At 33.8% G+C, this 22,120-nt stretch overlaps 2 protein-coding genes and 1 long non-coding RNA gene across 13 annotated transcripts in view; 1 reads left to right on the forward strand and 2 right to left on the reverse strand.

The window, feature by feature from the left end:
* Positions 1-8,437, reverse strand: part of KERA (keratocan) — a 39,171-nt gene extending 30,734 nt beyond the window's left edge. For 5 of the 11 annotated variants that reach the window (XM_081060736.1, XM_081060733.1, XM_081060738.1 and 2 more), the window contains exon 1: positions 7,202-8,437. The gene's annotated coding sequence lies outside the window, so the exon portion shown is untranslated. The remainder of the gene's footprint in view (positions 1-7,201) is intronic. The other 6 variants (XM_081060742.1, XM_081060732.1, XM_081060730.1 and 3 more) reach the window with 2 other exon arrangements.
* Positions 72-20,180, forward strand: LOC308502669. The gene is made up of 3 exons (XR_013994058.1): positions 72-183; positions 1,889-1,916; positions 20,077-20,180. It is a non-coding gene; the product is annotated as an uncharacterized lncRNA (long non-coding RNA).
* Positions 7,500-14,752, reverse strand: LUM (lumican). The gene is made up of 3 exons (XM_081060744.1): positions 14,360-14,752; positions 11,075-11,961; positions 7,500-8,654 (listed from the first exon to the last, which is right to left on the reverse strand). The coding sequence occupies exons 2-3, from the start codon at positions 11,937-11,939 to the stop codon at positions 8,500-8,502; spliced, it is 1,020 nt and encodes a 339-aa protein (XP_080916870.1). The 5' UTR covers positions 11,940-11,961; positions 14,360-14,752; the 3' UTR covers positions 7,500-8,499.
* Positions 20,181-22,120: the final 1,940 nt, after the last annotated feature.

Genomic DNA, 22,120 nt, shown 5'->3' on the forward strand with positions numbered 1-22,120 from the left:
GTTTTGGATTTCTCTGGATAGATACCTAGAAAAGAGGACATACAGATGGCCAACGGACACATGAAAAAATGTTCAACATCATCAATCACTAGAGAAATGCAAATAAAAACCACAGATACCACCTCACTCCTGTCAGAATGGCTATCATCAATAAACCAACAAACAACAATTGCTGGCGAGAAGGTAACCCTCGTGCACTGCTGTAGGGTTTGCAGATTAGTGAAGACACTATGGAAACAGTATGGAGGTGTCTCAAAAAATTGAAAATGGAACTACCTGTTGACCAGCATAATCAATAATGCTGTAAAGGTTTTGTAGGCTGTTAGACAGGCACTTGTCTTATTAGGGAGACCACTCCATGGACGGTGTAGATCCCCGACCACTGTACTGTACACCTGAAGCTGAAGCTGAATAATATTGATTGTCAACTATAATTAAATCTATATAGTCACTGGCTATGGAATAGAGTCAATGGAATTGCAACAGCTGTATACGATGTCAGAAGGAAAATAGGTTGGGGGTGGAGGGTTATCACTTTATGAAGGGTGTAAATGTCTAACTATTACATTGTTTTGTACACCTGAAACTAATTAAACAATAAATAAATTTAAACAAAATAAAAAAAGTTCAGTGCCAAAAACAAACAATCAAACAAACAAAAAAACCCACAAGAAAACTCTGTTCAGGATTTTGCCCATTTTAAAATTGGAATGTCTGCTTTTGTCTTATTGATTTGGTTTACTTCTGTATATATTATAGTTATTAAGCCTTTGTACATTATAAGCATTGCAATTATCTTCTCTTAGTTTCTGCTTTTTCATTCACTTCCTTTTACAATATTGTTTGGTGAACAGAGGTCTTAATGATGTACAAGTTCATCAATCTCTTCCTTAATGATTTGTCTTGAGAAATCATTCCTGACTCCACATCAGAAATATATTCATCTACCTTTTCTTCTAAACATTTTAAAGTTTTGTCTTTGACATTTAAGTTCTTAATATATTTGGAATTGACTTTTGTGTGTGAGATGAAGAATCCAAGTTCATCTTTTTTTCAGTGATTTTTATTGCCCATTTCCTACTCTCCCTAGTGACATGAAATGACATGTCTGTTATATATAAAATTTCCATAAAAATGTATAAATTGTTATATATTTTCTCTTCTATCCTATTGGTCAACTTTCCTATTCTTTACCAGTACCATACTATCTTAATTATTATAGCTTTATATAGTCATATAGTTAGACAAGTCTTCCATCATTTTCCATCAGGTGTGTCTTGGTTATTCTTGGTTCATTGCTTTTCCACATAAATTTTAGAATTATTTGTCAAGTTCACACATTAAAAAAAAAAAAAAAAAAAGAAAAAGAAAAACTACACTGGAAGTTCCTTTACTTCTTCCATTTATCAATTTTCCTCCTGTGTCTCCCCTGCAGGCAAAGGCACCTAGGAATTGTGGTTTGTAGAGTTTTATACCTAGCATGGTAGAATATATAAAAAAGGGCATTGGATCTGAGATGCAATAGGTAAACAAATGGCACTCTCTGTCATGATTTCTAATAATATATTTGTATAATCTTTTGTGTTTTCTATGAAGACAATCATATGATCTACAAAATTTTAGAGTTTTATTGTCTTTTTTTAAATTCTCACTCCATTTCTTTTTCTATTGCCAATAAACCATTGAATAGAAATAGTGATAGTGAAGATCTTTTCTTCATCTCATATTTTAATGAAAATCATTCTTATTTAAATTAAATATTCATAACATTAATTTCCAGTGCAGTAACAGGATTGAAGGGTATAAATTATATTTGAATTACTTATATCACAGATTTAATTCATTTTGATATACTATATATTCACTATTATTTGTTTTATATTTCTAGGTCTCAATTTTGATATCTTCTTTGACCCGTAAGTGTTTTAGAATTGTTTTCTTAATTTCCAAATATATGTGAATTGTGTTTTCTTTTCAATTTCTAATAAATTTCTTTAATGGAGAATGGGATATATAGACTATTCTTTAAAATTTATTGAAACAAATTTGGCTTTGTGGCCAAGTATGAAATCAATTTTTATAAATGCTCTATTTAAACTTGAGAAGGATATTAATTCTCTAATTTTTGGATATAAAATATTATATTTGTCCATTAATTAAGGTTAAAACTTTGTCATCTTTATCTGTTATATCTTTGCTGATTTTTAATCTGCTTGAATAGTAATAATTTCAAGGAATGTTTGAAATCTATCACAATGCTCAAAGGTTTTTATTTAAGTCTTTCTATAGTCATGTCAATTTTCTATGTATATTTTGATACTATTTCATAAGTTGCCAATATATTTGAAATTATTATACTTTTTTGTTATACTAAACTTCGGGTTGTGATATTGTAAATCGTTTCATTGCTAATAATACATTTTCTCTTAAAATGCATTTTGTTTGCTATGATTAGAGCTATACCAGATCTTTTGCTAATATTTACCCAATACATCCATTATGAATATCAGCTTTGGTAGGGGAAGAATTTCTTGGTCTTGTTCACTAATGAATTCTTAACACGTAAGCCATTCCTGGAGTATAGTAGAAGCTAAATAAGTATTTGTTTAATAAATTAATGAAAAAGTTACAGATGGAGATACAACAGAGAGAATTGTTAATTCTTGCTTAGAATTTTGATAAATAATTTTTGTGATAAAGGATATTATTTCTATGATAAAAAATTTAATTCTATCTGAAAACATTCAGAAGGAATTATGGCAAAGGGAAAGAATAGCTTAAGATGAGTCTTGAAAGATGGGTAGGTGTTTCCAAGTGCCAGGAATATAAAGAGAGTCCAGGAAAAAAGGACAGAATTTGCATGCACACTGGAGCAAAATCAGCTGCAAACTGGTGAGTATGGTAGCACTATCAAGTGATTTAAGATAGTGCATGGTGGGGCCTGGCAAGGCCTGGGAAGGCCTGGTAAGAGATGAGGCTCTAGAGATAACCCAAGACAAGACTGCAGGGGGCCTTTGATATTTTGGGGGGCCTTGTATGCTGCCTTGTACGTCGCATTGAAGAGCCTGAATCACACCTGTAAATGATGGGGCATCATTGAATAGTTTTAAACAGGTAAATAATAAAGGACCAGATGTATATATTAGAAAACTCACTCCGGTAACATTGTGGATGATGAAATTAGGCAAAACATGATAATCTTCAGAAATCTAGATGAAAATTGAGCAACTCTTAGAATAAAGCCATGGCAGTGTGATTACAGAAGAGTTTATTTGAGATAACGTTCATAGGCAAGGTAGCTAAGGCTCTTGAATATTTTTTAAAACATAGAATGCATTTTCTTTTTCTGGAATATCAGGTTTATTTTAAGGGAATAAGACAGACATGTAGGTGATACTTTTCGGGCCAACCAAAATGTGAGGAAGGAGCTATTACAAAGCAGAAGTGGAATCTTGGGCTATCAAAGTGAGACAAAGATGCATGAGACCTCACTCATCTTATGTTGTGTAAATTTCTCCTTTCTGGGACTCTACTGTGTTCAGTTTCTTATACTTTATTAGGAAACAAAAAGCTATGGATTGCATAAGTGACTAAATAAAACTATCTAGATTTAAATATATACATATTTCTATTTATTTTGTATACCTATGGAATGTCTGCTAACTTTTATTGTTATTTTACACACATTTTAATTCTGGTAGTAAAGTTGCTTTAGCATTCACTTTAAATAAAATGAATATTTTCTTTGACTTGTGAGTAACACGTTAAGCAAATATTTGTAATAGTTGCAAAATCCAACCAAGGAAAAATCTAAGGCCATCGTTAGGATAAAATTACAGCTACAGAAAAACAAAAACAAACAAAAAAAACTGGAACCCCAAACTTAAAAGATCACAAGCAAAATAAAACACCAAACAAGTCCTTTATAAAACCAACTTTTTAGCCTCTCCAATATTTCTGAAAACAGCTATTACCTGTTGGAGAACTTTAACTAAGAAATCAACATTCCTCTGGCTGTAGGTTTTATACTGATTAGGGCATGATAATTCTTCACACACCTCAAAGCCCCAGTACATCACAGTTCTTTTTCCCATAAAGACACGACTTAGCCCTGATTTTCAAATGGAGATGTTAAGACTAAAGAGGGACTTTGCTCATTTTTCCATTCATGGACCCAAAAACAGAGTCTACACTTTAGTCTCCAGTGAATCAATGTTAGGAAAGGAAAAAGCTGTTTAAGCATCATTGCTTTAATCCATTTACATGAATGTTTATCCAGAAGGACACAAAATCAGTATCATTGTTGTTTGTGAGCTAGTACAGAGACATTCCTGTTTTAAATTCACTTTGTTGTTAACCCCTTTTCCTGGTTACCTTCTTGAAAACTTAATCAAAGTGAATCCTAAGCCATCTCTTATGATTAAGTACCAATTGGGTCACTGGAGGGGAAAGAAGCATAAGCTGGCAAGAAGTATTATATTTCTAAAGCAACTTTGGAGTCAATTGGGTGGGAGAATTGTCTCACGATATCTTTATGAACTTACCTTTTTTATCCTTGCTTACAGATGAATAAATTGAGGGTTAGAGAACTTAAATATGTTAGAATATGAAAACAAATAATATTTATTCTCATATATATACACAAACAGCAGTCTTTCTTCTATTCTGCTTTTTTAGACAAAAGGACTCTTCTGCTTTTTAACTGTTTGGGATTTCAGTAGCTTGATCATAGTGTTCACACTAAGTCCCAGTTTTAAAAGATGTGTGTCACTCACTGACCACTAGGACAAGCATCAACATTGATGTTCTTTAAAAATGTGGAATCCTACATTACCTAACTTAGTGGGTCTGTATATCTCGGGCATTGCGTCTGGTAATCTGCATTTAGAAAAGCATTCCAATATGTTGATTATACAGTTGAAATTTGGAAAACACTATCCTAACTGGGGTAGGCTGTGGGGTGAGGGACCAGCAGATAAAGGAGCCTCCATGTTCTTCCTTCACTAGGGGACTCACAGAGAGTGAAGGAGAAAGCAGGACACATCCCCTCTCCAGTTCTTTCCTGGAGAGATGAGATCTGTCTTCTAGAAAGGGGATCTGTCCCATAACAGGATTTAACTAGTGCTTTCCCCAGATGTTTCTATAAGAAAGTGTCATTTTGGTCTTTATCAACCAACCTTAACTACAAAGGGAATTGCTGTTTTAAAAGTTATAGTCTTCCTACAGCCCAGGGAATAGCGTCAATGGAATCGTAACAGCTTTGTACGTTGTCAGAGAGGTAGTAGATTGGGAGAAGGGGGTTATCACTTTGTGAGGCGTGTAAATGTCTAACTATTACATTGTTTTGTACACCAGGAACTAATTAAAAAAAAGAAAAAAGTTATAGTCTTGCTTTTTAGGCTTAAGAGTAACATGACTTTGAACAGAGATAAATAAAAGGCTTTTAATGATGTAGACTGTCAGCTGAAAAGATGTTTTCCCTAAGTGATATAGAGGTAAAAGATTATTTAGGTCTATAACGTTCCTTTTAATTGATCTTCATTTCTTTTGTATTACTGTTTCATTGAGAGAAAATAGATTTTAATTTCATACTAAGAAATGGCCTGAGAGTGCTTCCACAGCTCAAGAAACCTACCTTTATGTAGAAAAGTTATGACAATCTAAAATACTTGTGTATCTAATGTAATGTACATTTCACATATCTTCCGGTCAACTCAGTCTTGATTGATGATGGTCCTTTGATGATAGGCCATTTTACCATAAGACAGAATTCACTAAAAATGTTCTGTTAAAACATGCACTCTAGAGTGATGCTTCCTTTGTTTTAGATACACTTGAGACTATGTGTGCACTCACGTGGGATGAGTGTATTTTTGACTGCACAATGGCTCCAAACATATTCTTTATTGTTAACTAGATAAAGTAGAAGTTACTTTTATAAAACTGTATGCCCTATCATTTCCCATTGTATAGAATCATGGATACCCATAATATAGAAAGCTGAGAGGTATTATTACTGGATTATAAACTCTAACCCTATGTTACAAATGTATTGGCTTCAAGGTACATTTTTTTTTTTAACTCTCATTTTCAGAAACGTATATACATTCAACGTTATCTGTCTTGGTAGTTATCCATCCTTTTTTGCTTAACAACCAAGCAGCTATTGCTGAGATCTTAGCCTCTTCTTATTTAATTGAATACCATTGCATATGAATCAGTAAAAACAACAGGAATGGGAATAGGAGTAAATATCCAAGCAACTTGTAAGATTAAAATACTGCAATATAATGACTTATAAAAAATATATTCACATGTTTGCTCATTCAAATTATATTTTTCATATAATTTTGGTCTTTGTCCTGGCTCGCAGCTCCAAAAATCTTTGGAATTTTCTGTGATAAGAGTGATAAGATTTTCTATTATGTTAATTGGATGGCTTTTGGAAAGCCCTTAAGGAACATAAGGATAGTGGCCTGGTTACCAGGAGAACCAACGCGTGATTAGAGAGATAGAACTTTTGATCGTCCATACCTCCACCTCTGGGAGAACAGGAGCTAGGGATTGAGTTCAATTTCCAGCGGCCAATGATTTCACAACTCATATCTATGTGATGAAGCCTCCATGAAACCCCAAAAGGACAGGGTTCAGTTTGGAGAGCTTTCAGGTTGGTGAACATGTGGAGATTCTGGGAGAGGAGCACAGTCTGAGAGGGCATGGAAGCTCCGTGCCTTCCCTCATCCCTTGCCCTGTGCACCTCTGCCATCTGGCTGCTCCTGAGTTATAGCTTTTTATAATACATTGGTAATCTGGTGAGTAAATGGTTTCCTGAGTTCTGTAAGCTGCTTTAGCTAATTAATCAAACCCAAGGAGGGGGTTTTAGGAACTTTTCTAATCTAATAGAGTCATTCACCACTTAACAGAGATATGTTCTGAGAAATGCAACCTTAGGTGATTTTGTTGATCTGTGAACACCATAGACTGACTGACGCAAATCTGGATGGTTCGCCAACTATATACCTGGGCTGTATGGTATAGCTTATTGTTCCTAGGTTACAAACCTGTACAGCATGTTACTGTACTGAATATTCTAGGCAATTGTAACACAATGGTAAGTATTTGTGTATTTAAATATAGAAAAAGTACAGTAAAATACGATATAAAAGAAAAAAAAAATAGTACACTTGTACAGGGCACTTACCTTGAGTGGAGCTTGCAGGACTGGAAGTTGCTCTGAGAGAGTCAGCGAGTGAGTGGTGAGTGAATGTGAAGGCCTGGGACATGACAGTACACTAGAAGACTTTATAAACACTGTTCACTTAGGCTGCACTGAATACACAGAACAACACAGGATTAAATCAGCACAAGAGAAAATGATGCAATCAAGAGACGGGATGTAAACACGGGATGTGTGAGGCCGCTGCCGGGGAACAGGGCATACTGCTTTACAGCAAACTTATTTCTTATAAGTAGAAAGAATACACTCTAAAATAATGTTAAGAAGTCTAGTATAGTAAATATATAAACCAATAACCTGGTTATTTATTATCATCATCAAGTATTACGTACTACAAATAATTGTATGTGCTATACTTTTGTACGCCTGGCAGTGTGGTAGGTTTGTGTACACCAACATCACCACGGACAAGTGAGTAATGCTTTGCGGTAGGATTTTATAATGGCTGTGATGTCACTAGGTGATAGGAATTTTTCAGCTCCATTATAACCTTACGGGACCACCCTCATATATGCAGTCCATCACTGACTGGAATGTCATGTGGTGCATAGCTGTATTTTATACATGAGAAATACGAATTTCACAGAAGTCAAACACAGTGCTGCCATTTGCTATGTTTTATTTTGCTATTAGCTTGTTAAACATAACATGCAAATAATAATAAAAATACACATGAATTAAACTGAAAAATAATTCTAGACAAGTTTCTCTAGGTAACTATATAAATTCTTAATAGTATAAATTCTGCTTTAAGTGCATGTGGTTTCATGAATTTTGTTAAGTATTTTGCAAAGTCATTGGTCTCAAAATTTACCACCTATTTTTCAGCTAAACAAATTTGAACATATTATGATAATTTGGTTTAAGACAGCAAACATCCATGTGTATGTAGTTCCTTCTTTTGGGTACGTTAAGATTTAAGAATTATAAAACTTGGCTGACTTGCATGCCACCAGCAAAAGGCTTTGCACATCATTTGACGGTAGAGATGTAGAAAACACTAAATTACAAACAAAGCATTAATTTTGTTGTCTGTGTGTGTGTGTATGTGTCTGTGTTCATGATGAAATAGGCCTGCCTTTCATCTTTTCTATAAAAAAAGAGTAACAAAATGTTTACAAAACATATTATCTCAGAATTTAAAATTCGTGGAATAAAGAACAACAAGAAAATGAACACTATGAAAACTGACACACACACAAAAACATAACCATAAAATGTTGCTCCAGGATACACCTGAATATAACTGAAATGAGCAGATATTAATTAACAGTGATTTCATTTGCTACACGTAGACATTCATACATATCAGGTGGCAGATTAGTCTGGGTGATGCGATTCCCATCCAAACGCAAATGCTTGATCTTGGAGTAGGATAATGGTCCCAGGATCTTACAGAAGCTCTTCACTTCAAACTCTAGAAATGAAAGAATGGAAAACCGTAATTGTTTTTATTACATGGGCTTGAAACAATCATGAAAAATTCCTCAAGTCCATAATAAAACCTCATAGGACTTCTTCCCATTAAAAAAAAAAAGGCATTTATTTGATGTATCTATGGATTTGGAACTACAAACAAAATATTTCAGGTTACCAAATGACACAGCAATATTTAATAAAAATAATTATGGTGCATCAGGATATTCAATGGATTTTTTTCGAAGAACAATAATTATTTATTCTAAGTTCTTGATATAGAAAGACTTGATTTTAGAAATGCATTCAATGAGTGTATCATATTATCTAAGAACTTTTTTGACATATTTAATCTAGCCTGGAACAATGGAAAAAGCATGGCCTTAGGCTTATATTATTTTTTTACCTCTGCGATTTACCAGATGGATGACTTTGGATCATTCTTCTGATATTAGATATAACGTATCTTTCACAATGTGTTGTATGAAGATTAAATTAATTAAGATATGTAAAACACTTCACAGAGTGCTAGCATCTAATATACACTAAATAATTATTGGTGTTCTTTTAATTTTGTTTTCTTTTCCGAATTACTTTACATTAGGTAGATCTGTGATTAAGCTAGTGTTTTGTGTTGCAAGTTTGAAATATGAGGATTAGTTTTTGGCTATAGGGATTCTTTTATCTAAGAGAATGTGGACAATTGGAATGTATAATTGTCATGTGGCAAAATAAACTAAATTAAAGACATACGTGCAAAGTCAAATGACAAGAATACCCACCTGAAATGTATATACCTAAATGTCAAGGATTAGGAAGGAAGAAAGGTAACTACTCATTTCCAAATGACCATCTGTGCAGGGCACTGTGGGTTCAACTTCAACGTGGCACTGAGTGGCTGTTAGCATTTCTCCCATCCACCACCTTTCCCATCTCCCACATTCGCTCCTCCTTCTTTCACTGGTGTTTATGCCTCCAAATTCTCCTATATCTCTCTGTTTTCTTATCTCACACAAGGCCTGTTCCTGCTGCTAATCTCCACCCAGCACATCTAACAGGATTTCTTCAGCCCTCAAACATCTTAAATCCCACTAGCATTTTGGCCAATCTGAGTAGTCTTTCTCCTAACCACAATTGTTTATAATGTGGGAACACATATTGCCAGATAGTGAGTTTTCCATTGGAAACAACTGTGAGGTTCAGCTCTAATAGACTGACTGTGAATTGTATGACAAGTTGGTTTTCCAGATACAAGAAAGAGCATGTGGCATTTTAGAGTTGGCAATTACTCATGCAAATGCTGGAACCTTACTAGGAGTTACAAGAAATTGTTGCAGAATACAAAGTATCATACTAATAAGACATAATGTAATTTTTCAGATAGGAATGCCAGTATTCTTGTCCAATGTGACAACGGACCCAACTTTTGTAGCATAAAGATGCTCGATTGCAATAGATTATTTTGCAGATATAATTGTTGTATGTGTGAATCAGTATTTCCCAACTGACTTTTTGTTTAAAAAGTTTATCCAAGAATCATAGATTTCTCTTCTGCCAAGCTGTTAGAGAGTACGGTGGGGCATGGTAAATGTCAATTTTCCACCTAGTCTGCTTAAATTGAAAGATGACCCAAGAGACAAGAAGAGTGCATAAATAGTCCAAGTAGATCAGGCCAAGCTCCCACCCAGAAGGTAAATGAAAAATAAACTCTAGCTACAAGAGAAAGGAAGGAGAAACTGGAAAAACCAAATAGCATGAAGGGTAACGCATAAGAAAAAAGGCTCTGTAATACTATTTTAAAAACGTTCCAAATCATTTTCATATCCCCCTTCCTTAATCTTCCTCACAGTCTTCATAAGAACGCTGTGTAGCCACACACCCCATAAGAGGGGTAACAGACAGACTGAGGCCACGATAGCAGAGTTATATGTTGAGTCCCCAGTAAAGATGTCGGAGAAGAACATGAGAACAGACATGCTGCTCTGGGGCTAAAAGGGGGGTCGGGGGCTTGACAGCCTCTATTAGCTGTGCTTCTTCTGGACTTGTTTGTTCCTCCCTCAGCTAGATCTTGCCAAGAAATAAACGTAGGACACAAATGTAAGTCATGAAGGAGGCTAATAATAAGAGATACATATCGGGCGATAACACAGGAGGATTAATTAGTCCAGGATATTAAATTTGAAGAAATCAGTGTTTAAATTCTATGATCTTAATAGTTTTTTGTCTGTTCACTCCAAAGAAAGGCCAGATATTGGAAAAATAACTGCACTAGAATTCTTGTGTACTTCAGTTAGAGGGCTATTTTGTTGGCCTTTTAATTCACGTTTCAATGGAGCCAGATGCAATATTTGTGTTGTACAATTGAGGCATTTAAAAACTCGAGGATGTATCAATTAAATACAGGCACAGCTTTCTACTTACTTTCAAGTTCATTGACTTCCAGGTAATAGTTTTCAAGGTTTTCATTGACAGTTGGTATACTTTTGAGCTTATTGTAGGAGAGATCCAGCTCAAGCAGGGATGATATGTTAAAAGTATTTCCAGGTATTCCACTATCAGCCAATTCATTATGAGATAAACGCAGATACTGCAGTCCCTTAAAACGCTTGAAATACTCGTCAGGGATGTTGCTGATCTTATTGCTGTCTAAGTAGAGAGTTAGAAGAGATACTGGGAGACCAGAAGGCAGTTTGCTCATCTGATTGAAGCTCAGGTCAAGGTACTCGAGTGACTTAAGACCTCTAAAAGCACCTGAAATGCCATCATCTTTCAGTTGATTGTGTTGAAGATGGATGAAGGTCAGGTTTACCAGTCCTTCAAAGGAGCCGAGCTTCGTGATCTTGTTATTAGTAAGCTGCAGGTCCTCCAGAGATTTGGGAAGTGGGCCCACAGATTCAGTCAGATTGTTGTAATTTATATGCAGCTTCTTCAGTTGTTTAAGTTTAGAGAAAATTTTTCCTTTTATCTTGGAATTTTCTAGAAGGTTATGATCTAGAATGAGCCACTGCAGATCAGTTACATTTTCAAAGGCCTTTTCATCAATATGGTCAATCTGGTTATTCCTAAGGTAAAGGTATTTGATTCCAGGAGGCACCATTGGCACACTTTTCAATTTCAGCTCATCGCAGTACATGGCCGTTGGAAAGCTTTCAGGGCAGTTACATTCTGGTGCACAATTTGGTGATGATCGCCCATAAATCGATAGGGGGAAATCGTAATCATAGTAGTACTGGCTGCTGGCACCACCGAGTAGTGCCAAGAGGAGAGTAAACGCACTTAGATTCATTTTTTGACAAAAGCTTTGAATCCTAAATAAAGTGGAAACATATTATTATAAAATAGTATACTTTCAGAAAAAGGATATTCAATTTACAATGTTACATTCATTGCAAAATGTGTTTTATTTTATAGTGCTTTTTTCGTGCATCTAATGATGTATTTTTCATTTTTATTTAAGTATGAGGCTAAGGAAGTATGTTTACAACTCATGGGATGGTGAACAGTTTCCGAATTAGATTGCATACACATGCGCCCCCTTCTGGGTAAGCCGGGCCTAACTGTTCGAGTCAGTCTCTCCAAATCCTTCCTTCTTTAAATGCCTTCCTGCAAGAGGTTTATGGAAGGTGCCTATTGACCACCACGTTCGAACACTGCTTCAGAACACTCTTCAAAACCATAAAAATGAAAATGAGAAGACAATTGTAAATTGTACGCTCTACCCTACCATTCCACATCATTAAAGTGTCTCATTAAGAAACCCCTTACTGAGAACAGGGCAATCTGTGGTTTTTGTCTGGAGGAAAGCTGTTCTTATGAGTGTGTGTGTGGGCGGGGGAGAGGAAGGGGGAGTACATTCCTTTAAAATGTCTAGTTATTGTTGGTGATTCTGAACAAGAGGAACAGAAGTCTTGGAGGGGTTGTGTGTGTGTATGCATATTATTTCAACTTTTGTTTAACATTTCATACTTTTAGGCATATAACAAAACTGTTCCGAAGTTAATATTTAGAATGTAAGTTATAGTAAAACAAATGTTTATTAATCGGGAAAATGTCACAAATTCTAAAAATTTTTGAACCCATTAAGAGATTCAACTGATAAAGATATTCTTTTCCACGTTTTGAATTTAAAGTTTTCCTTTCTGTCAATAACTCACAAGTTCTCTACCTTCTTCATGCCAAAATTGAAGAACGCATGGTTCACTTATCTAGATTTTAGTACTCTTACAGAATGAAAATGGGAGAGAGCTGGGAATTGAGGAAAGTCTATATTTAACACTGGCATTAGGAGCCACGTAGGAAAGGATTAAATTGAGACTATCAATTAAAAATTATTTGCAACACTGATCTTATATGAACAGTCTAAGGTGAGGCTCAAAAAAGCACAATTTAATTGCTTGGGGGAAGTACATGGTCAGATATTTAGGTAAAGGGAAATGGGACGTAGAGTTGGACTTTGGGGAGTGAAGGGTTATTGCTGAGGAGAAGTTGGTAACTGTGAGAAATCCTAAATGTGAAGCAGGGTCGATATTCCAATAGATACCATAAGGTAATACATCTTCCTCTGAGAAGTATGGTACAAGCTGGTCAAATCTGGGTAGTTTGGAGTAAGTAGGATTTTTAGTATCAGGACAGTTAAACATCTCTGTTTTCACTTGAAATTATAAGGCTCTTTATTTTAACAGATAAAACCCTAAAACATGGTGCTAGAAACGCTCTGATAGCTAACACAATATAACATGTAACCAGATTTTTAGTAAATTTTTCCCAAAGATAATGATGGAGTCATTTACTGTAGTTGACAGGACTTGGCCATGAGAACAATTACACAGCACGGTTTCTTTAGAAGTTACAGTAATGTTCATGTTGTAAAGATTTGTCTTGCTTCATTAATAAGCTTCCATCTCTTTTTAAATTCAGTTTACACTAAAATAGACCTTGGTAACTTAATGTGAGTACTGAATAGTAATGAAAAAAACCACTTCCATATTTTTTGGCAGAATAAAAACAAGGGCTCTGAATTCAAAGAGAGTTTGTAGCTATATAATGACTCCACTATGAAGCATAAATGCACTTTATTTACTTTCCCCCAGTTTTTTCAAATACCTGTGGTGATGGAGGAAATGCGTTTTCACAAAGTAAATCATATTTCCCAGAATTTCATCAAAACATGTTCATTAAGGCATATGTCCAAAAAACCAAATCTTTAAAATTAACAAAACATAAATAAAAGGGTCTAAGTCCTTCAGTTCACATTTTATAACAACATAAAATGTTTATGGCAAATTGTAACAAACTCTAACAATATATGTATGGCAAAATATTTTGAATACTGATTGAAATGGCCTTTTTTTGGCAGCAAAATTAAGTTTGACAATACTAACTTATGTAACTAATTAGCATGAAATAACAAATATTTTAATTACCATACATTTTCACTGTCTAGTTTAAATATTTTCTTATTCCAACCCTGAAATGTTTTACAATTTTCTTTGCCAAGAAACACAGCATATACTGTACAAAGTTTATCTCAAATCCATAAATCATGGAAAACATGTTAAGCAAAGTGTAAAAGTTAAGCTCAAAACTATGGATATGCTGCTGAATAGCAATTGGCAACGTTGCTCTGGAATTTTTTCTGTTCCTGTTACAATAAATACTGTCCCAAACAGTCAGCATCCCCAGTGCTATAGTTAAAACAGCGCTTACCTTACTGTCTTGACTCTGCTTTCGTTAATTCTTAAAGCAGATGCACTATGGACAAGATTCCACCAATATATGCTATAAACGCTGTCAGGACGGGACTGGCTGCCAGATTCTTAGTGATACAAGAGCTGAAGGGGGGAAAACCCAGCCCAGTCACGCCAGTCTCTGAATGGAGTTATGTCATTGTGGGGAGCTGATGGTGTGGCATGTGAACGCTCTGCTCTCTAACGAAGTGCAGGTGGACGTGGTGAGCAAGGACAGCCCAGTACATTCCCCGTGGAATGAATGGGAAAGAGAGATGTGCTTAACTAGCCTAAATGCCATAGCTGTTAACCAAGAATTGCATCCTGCTGGAAGTGAGGCATCTACAGTGAGAACATTTCTCTTGCAAAGCTCTTCCCTTCTGCAGCTGTGGCAACAATTAAGCGTGATGCTGTCAGCCAACTATCATGTTCATCGAATGGTCTCATAAATCATAAACAATACATTATTTCAGGAAAATGCAAATGAGCAGAATCTGAGAATCCTTTTGCAGTGCTCTTGAAATCCATATGGATTTCCTTGGAATAACTTAATTTTTGGCCAGGAGGGTAACTTGCATTAGTTTCTAAAATGTAATAAAAATAATATATATCTCTGATACAAATTATAAATATTAACATTTCAGTTTACTTCTTATGTTAAGGGGATGTGTTTTATGCTATTCGGGTCTGGAACCAATCAGCAATATCCTGTCTGTTTCTTATTTTGTGAATTTAATTTAGGAATTTATCCAAAACCTTACTTAGGGATAGTATGCGTATGCAATAGCTTAATGCCAAAAAAATAATAATAAGAAGAAAAAGTACACTAAAATATTACAAAACAATAATCTTTCCTTCATTGCATACTAGAAATATGTTTTTCAAAACTAAAAGTTATACAATGTTGTAATCTCCCAAAGGCCTGTTTTGATATACCTTTTATTTCACTTTCTGATGTATGCTTCTAGAAAATGGGAGATCTATTTAATTCCTTGTCTATTTCATTTTGTGATTGTATCAGCTCTATTTGTAGGATTTTTCCTCCAAAATTTTCCTTTCTTCATGTTTATAAAAACCCTTTGAATTAGGTATTTTAATATGTTGCTACATTGTAAAAATTTTCCCTTTTAAAAATAATTTAATTATATCATTTTTTTTCGCTATGAAATCTGTGAAAAGGATTTAGTGTTAATGACCACTAATGCATTCACCTAAACAATTAATATTAGAATAAATGACTTATTTTTGTCATAGAACTGTTAAAAAAACGAATGATAATCTTGAAAGTAAGTCATAGAAAATTAAGGTGATTCATAACATATTCTGTTATTATTATTTTAGGAAAATTATAGAAATGCCTCAGTTTTATATAGAAGAAATTAATGAACTTAGAAGAAATCAAGAAAAGAAAACAAATAAACCAATCACATAAATTAAGTGGCTCATTGTAAGAGGATAATTAAAACAATTCTAAGCATTAACTTTGTGTGTCAAATTATACAATCTGAGATTTTGTTTGAAAAATTCCAGCTATCCCCACCACTTTTCTTTATGAAATAATAACCTTTTTTCTAGCTTTAAGTTTTATGTTTTAAAATCCACTTTAAAATTCACATTTTCAGAAGTAGAAATGGAGACTCAGAAAGCCTAAATAATTTGCTAAAAGTCACCTAACAAGTAAATGGAAAAACAAAATCATGAACATTTTCAGCCACTGGGAAGAGGATGGACAGATTGGAACTGACTCCAGGTAGTTAATGTAATTATTTAAAATATTTTATAAACAATATTATTATCAGTTGAGGACAAGTTGAAATATTAACTGGGCAACAGTTTATAAATGGCAAATAAAATAACTCAGTGATAGTTTCTTTCCTTGTATATCAGACACTCGCATGCACCCACACACCCACATCCATCCACACTGTGGAACTCTGGGGTGGCATATGGCATAAGTAGATTTAGGTCATGTGTGGTCATGGATTTTGGAGGTTTCGTCACTATCCATGTTAAATGATTCAGTTACCCCTTCAGCCCATCAACTGGATTCCTCTGTTACCTGAGAGCAGCAGGGGTGCTGACCACCATTAAGACGATTTCACCCACATCAACTGAGTCCCACCTGGACTTCTCAAAGTTCACCACAACTTAACAGTTTCCTTTTCTGTGATCAACCTGATGGCAGATTCTGCTTGTGACCATCTAGCTGGTGGCATGTCAGTCCTGAAATGAGAAAGCAGTAGAACCCAGATTTTGTGGAAAGATTAGAAAATTCCTCAAGCCACCTACCAAGAGTGAAAGTGAAAAAAACACAAAACAAAATACAACGTAATCTTGACAGCCTTAGTGTCTTCATCTTTAAAATGGACATGATGATGTCTGTAGGAAAATTGAGCATTACAGCACACTATGTGTATAATGCTATTAGTATAGGGGTTAGCATAATAAAAAAAGATTGATATATTGAAATGTTTAATATCTTATAGCTATTATTAGTTATTATTCAGAGTCATAAAACCAGAAATTTAGAATGATGTTCAGAGATCATCTAATTGATGGATACCGTTAAACAAATTTCCAAAGTTCTGTCACAGGTCTTTTATTCTCATATGAAGTGCTAAAGCTAATGTGTTGCAAGTGCTCCATCTAAACAAACTGTGACATCGTTCTCCCTATGGGGTAAATGAATGATATTACACATTTCCCTGCAGTCTGTATGTAGCAATATGTGACTGCATTTACATAAGTGAAGTAATCTGAGAGCATAGAACATGATGAAATATAATGTCAATTCCCTATTAGTAGAGGAGAAATTTCTATTTTCATCACTGGGGTTTCAAACTATTTTCTTATTACATATTTCATAAAAGTAGTTTATTTTAACACATTTGGAAAACGCAGGAGAAAAGAAGAAAATGATAATTTTAGCACATTTGGAGAATATTTACAGGGGAAAAGATGAAAATACATATTCTAGCCCAGAGATAATTATTTTTTGATATTTTTTCCTTAGGGTATGAATATCGACACACACAAACTCATAGACACTTTGGTTTTCACAAAAATATTACAGAATTATGCTTATGGTTTTGTATCCTTTTCCACATGACAATTAGTTGTGGACTTTTCTTAATCCTTAGCTATTATTCTCTAATGCCATTTTTTACTTATTATGTGAAATTTTATTACATAGATGTGTTGTAATATAGTTGTTAATTTTTAGTATTTCAATGAACACTTGCTTTCTCTTAAAATTTTCAAAGCACTATCGCATACAACAGTATTTATTCTTCAAATTGGTTGTGCCTAATCTTATCTGCTCTGCTTTTCTCAATAGACACATTTTAAATGGAAAATGCCTTTTTAGTAAGTGGTTTGTATTTTCAAATCAGAAAATAAAGGAGTGGATTTGAAAGTTTTTTCTCTTCTCACATCAATCATATTATCATTCATTTTTTTAAAGCTTTTTTTGACAAGCTATTCTAGTGTGAGGTTTGGTTATCATATCATCTTGGTCATGGTTGGTAGATGTGAAGCTTTATTCTTTTTTTTAAGTAAAGTTTATTGGGGTGACAATTGTTAGTAAAGTTACATAGGTTTCAGGTATACACTTCTGTAATATATAATCTATATATCATATTACCACTCTTAATTTCAGCATTTTTTATGAGCCAAGGAACTGTCTTTCCTCTTCATAGACCTTATGCTCATATAGATGTATATTTTTAAACACTTTAATTCTTCAATTGCTTCCACTTCTCTTTGCATTTTACATGAAAATATAATTTTAACATTATCAATAATAGGCTTTATTATATTTTTGCATTAATTCATTTGCATGATAAAAATAATATATATGCATGATATAACATGCTGAAATATTTAATAGCGTTCCAGGATTTCAGGTTAAAATAACTCCTCACCCGACTAACTTTCCAATTCCACTCCCTAGAAGTAATCATTGTTCAGATTTTATATTTTATATTATATTCAGAATTCCTATATATATATATGACAACATTCTATTTCCATCTCTCTCTCTGTCTGTGTCTCTTGTCCTGTATATCCTACACTTTTCACCTAAAATATTTTTTCTTATTTTGTCTTATTAATACATATAACTTTGTATCGTATTTTATATGGTTACAGAGTATCCCATTGTACAAATATATAAAAATTTGTCTATATTTTTGCCCAGTAGTGAGTGTTTCAATGTTTTTGTTTGTTACTTCAATTAATTCATGGTTATGACAAACAATGTTGTAGAAAGCAAATTTTGTGTACTAGTGTCATGTAGCTTTAGGAAAATTCCAAAAGTGGAATTTCTGGAAAAAGCATATGCACATTTTAAGACTTTGGAGTAAATTCCTCCTTTCTTTGACTTAGAGAAATCTCTAATTTATTAAGGCCAATTTTGTGCAATGCATCTATGGGTTGAGAAAGTCTTCAAATCTCCTTGCTTATGACAGTGATCCATCCTTAAATAAGAGAAGAATATATTATAAATTTAATTTTATTATAGAATAAACTCTAAATTCAAAATACTAATCATTTTAGACAAAATTTAAAAATTTAGAAATATTTTTGAAAAACAGATTTAAAAATTATTGTAAAACAAGACCACAAAGTATAATTACTTTTGCTTACTTGTATTGACATGAGGAAAATTTGAAGATTACAAAGCAGTGATTGATTGGACAATAACTAAGTTATAAAATTAATAGCCAATATATACAAAGAGAGCAGGAACACAGTATTGTTACCGAGAACAAACTAAATTAATCTCTGAAAATATTCTGCACCTGCCATTTATACTCTAAACCTACCACTATAGAAAATTTTAGAAAGCACAAAAATGTGCAAGCAGGTGTTCCGTTAGCCATCAGAACAATGATATTGTCACATGCTGTATGGCCTCTGAAAACTCTGCTTTTCCCTTCTGAGATAATTAAAGTGAAAATTCAAATAACATCTCAATATTATAGAAATAATTTTTACATTGTGGACTCCCTGAGTATATTGAGGTTCATGACCCACATTTTGAGAACGGCTGCACTAGACCTTTTTAATTGTTGACTGCCTGTCACTTATGTTTCAACTTACTTCCTCAGACAAGCTTTCTAACCACCCAAATGGATGTAGTTTATGAGACCCCTTGAGTTATTCTCCATCATTTTAAGATATTATAATTTATTGCCCTTTACCATTCTCTGGAATTATTTTTAGGTTGTTTGTTCATGTTTGAGCAGTGTATTTTATATCTTTGACTTTCTAGATATTATCTCTCCCTTCGGCTTGGTGCAGGTCCTCCACATGTATTTCTTGAGCGAACAAAGTATTTTTTTCAGAATATTCCTTGTTATTCTCAACTTGTATATTTTTAGATGGATTTTAATATACATTTTGTAATATCAAAAGCAATACTATTGTATTTGAAAAAAGATCACATTGATTTTATAAATCAGCTTAGGAGTGGGTAACATTTTAAAAATATTGAGCTTTGACATCCAAAAATGGATTGTCTTAGCATTTATCTAAGTATTTGCTGTGTGTATGAATAGCTAGCTTTTAACTGAATCTGTATAGTAAATTGATTAACTTTGGAAAACTCTAAGCCATGACCGAATTACGGTAGAATTTGAATCTCTTGAACCGTCCAACTATTTTAAAATAGGTTCTTTTAAATATTTTCTTCAGGTCAAATTTTCTCCAGACTATCTTGTCTCAATCAGTGAACCAACCAAACTAGAAGACATCTCTGTGATGGGCAATGCTGATGTGGATTTCAATTTTCTCTGACAGGATAAGTAAGAACAAATTAAACTCCCCTTTATTTTTCACGAAAGCATGTAAAGCACAAGAAATGTGCCCATGACATTGTAGTTTTGCTTCAATGTTCAAAGTTCAAACCTGGAAGTTTCTCTGACATTTCCTCTAGAGCTCTCATGACAGATGCACATCACTGTACGTGCACCATGTCTACCAGGTATCATGACTTTATATGTCTAGTATCATGTGTATAATGTGTATAATTACACATATTTAATTGGATTTAAGTGGAGTGGACTAGGAAGTGTAATAATAATTTCAAATATGAAAATTAAAAAGTACATCAAGAGTGTACTAAACCAACTAAAAATAGGAAAATGATGCCAGGCATCCTGACTTCTACTTCCCCAATAATCTGTGTGTGTGTGTGTGTGTGTGTGTGTGTGTTCACTGAGTAAATCTAGTAGTTAAGAGTGATCTATAACATATGTGCTGTGTGATCTTGAGCAATTCTCTTTGCCTTTGTTTGCCAGTTCTTTAAAATAGAAATGGTCATGTTATCCATCTCAAAAAGCTTTAATTATGAGTTTAAATGAGTTAATGCATGTTAAACTCTTAGAACAATTCATTAACTACAATAAGCAATAAATATTAGTATTATTGTTATAGAGGTCTGCCACAGTCAGCACGTAAGAAAGAGAGGGACATGGAAGGCTGTACATTTTACAGAAGCAAATTGCATGAGATGGGACCCATTGCTTCTGTCTCTTCTATTATCTGCTCTGCAACTAACTTCATGTATATAAAGTCTTTAAACCTCATTTTCCAATTCATAAAACAAGGTTAATTATCTCCATTATGGAGATGTTAAGAGGATTAAATGAGTTGATACATTAAATTACTTAGAACACTGTAAGCATATAGTGATTGATTTTTGTAAAGTTAAGTATATAAAATAGTAGATTTAATATTCATAAATGCTTAATATTTATACTAATGTTTACATTAAGCAACATGCAAAATTAAATGCAAATTATAGGTTATTATAACTACTGTACAATAAAATAATATGATGCAAAGAGAATACACCCATGGGAAAGCAGAGAAAGTCTCCCTATTGGATGATCTATATTTAAACTGATTTTGAAAAGATGAAGAAATAGAGGAAAAAAATGTTTAATGCAGAGGTTTAAGAATTTTTTAATGCAGATGGTAAAATCTTGGTTGTTAAGTGTCATGCAAATTGTAATTGATTACGTAACAATGATCAATGACTATAGGCCATCATAGTTCATACTATGCATTTTGGATTTTCATTCAAGTGCTTTGGAATGCTAGTGACTGTTTATAAGTAACATAATAACATAAGGAATCAGAAAGTCCAAATGGGACACAACAGCATTAGTCCAGGCAAGAAATGAAGATGGTGGCTTGAACTAGAGAGGTGACAAAGAAGATGGATGAATTTGATACATACAATTGCAATGAGGAATTGCAGGAATGAGTTAATTGCACAAAAATATTCCTTTCTAACGTCTGCAGCTGGGATCTAATTAAGAATTTAAAGATTTCAAGCACTGAGAAAAAATCTTATGGGGTTAATTTCCAACATGCAATTCAAATTAAAATCAATAGAAAACTATAAAATAAGTATGAGGCAGCTTTAAAAATTCTGATTTGTCCCTTAAAGGGAAGCCCAATAATTCATCAGTCCACTCATAAATGTCTATAAAGATGTAGACACCATATTGCACTAGAGACCAGCCCTTGTTCTTACAAAGCACAAAGTCTAAGTGGAAGAGATGCAAATAAACATGCAGTTATTTACTGTGTGGCAAGTTCTTCCACAGGAAGAAGAACAAGACACTACCGTTTCATAGAGCAGCAGCACCAGAACTGGCCCTGATTTACTGAAGAAGCTTTTACATCAGAAAGTGAAAAATCAGTGAAGGATGAGCTGGAGATAGCCAAG

This window comes from Rhinolophus hipposideros (genome assembly GCF_964194185.1).
Source record: "Rhinolophus hipposideros genome assembly, chromosome: 9".
In the NCBI taxonomy this organism is placed as follows: Eukaryota; Metazoa; Chordata; class Mammalia; order Chiroptera; family Rhinolophidae; genus Rhinolophus; species Rhinolophus hipposideros.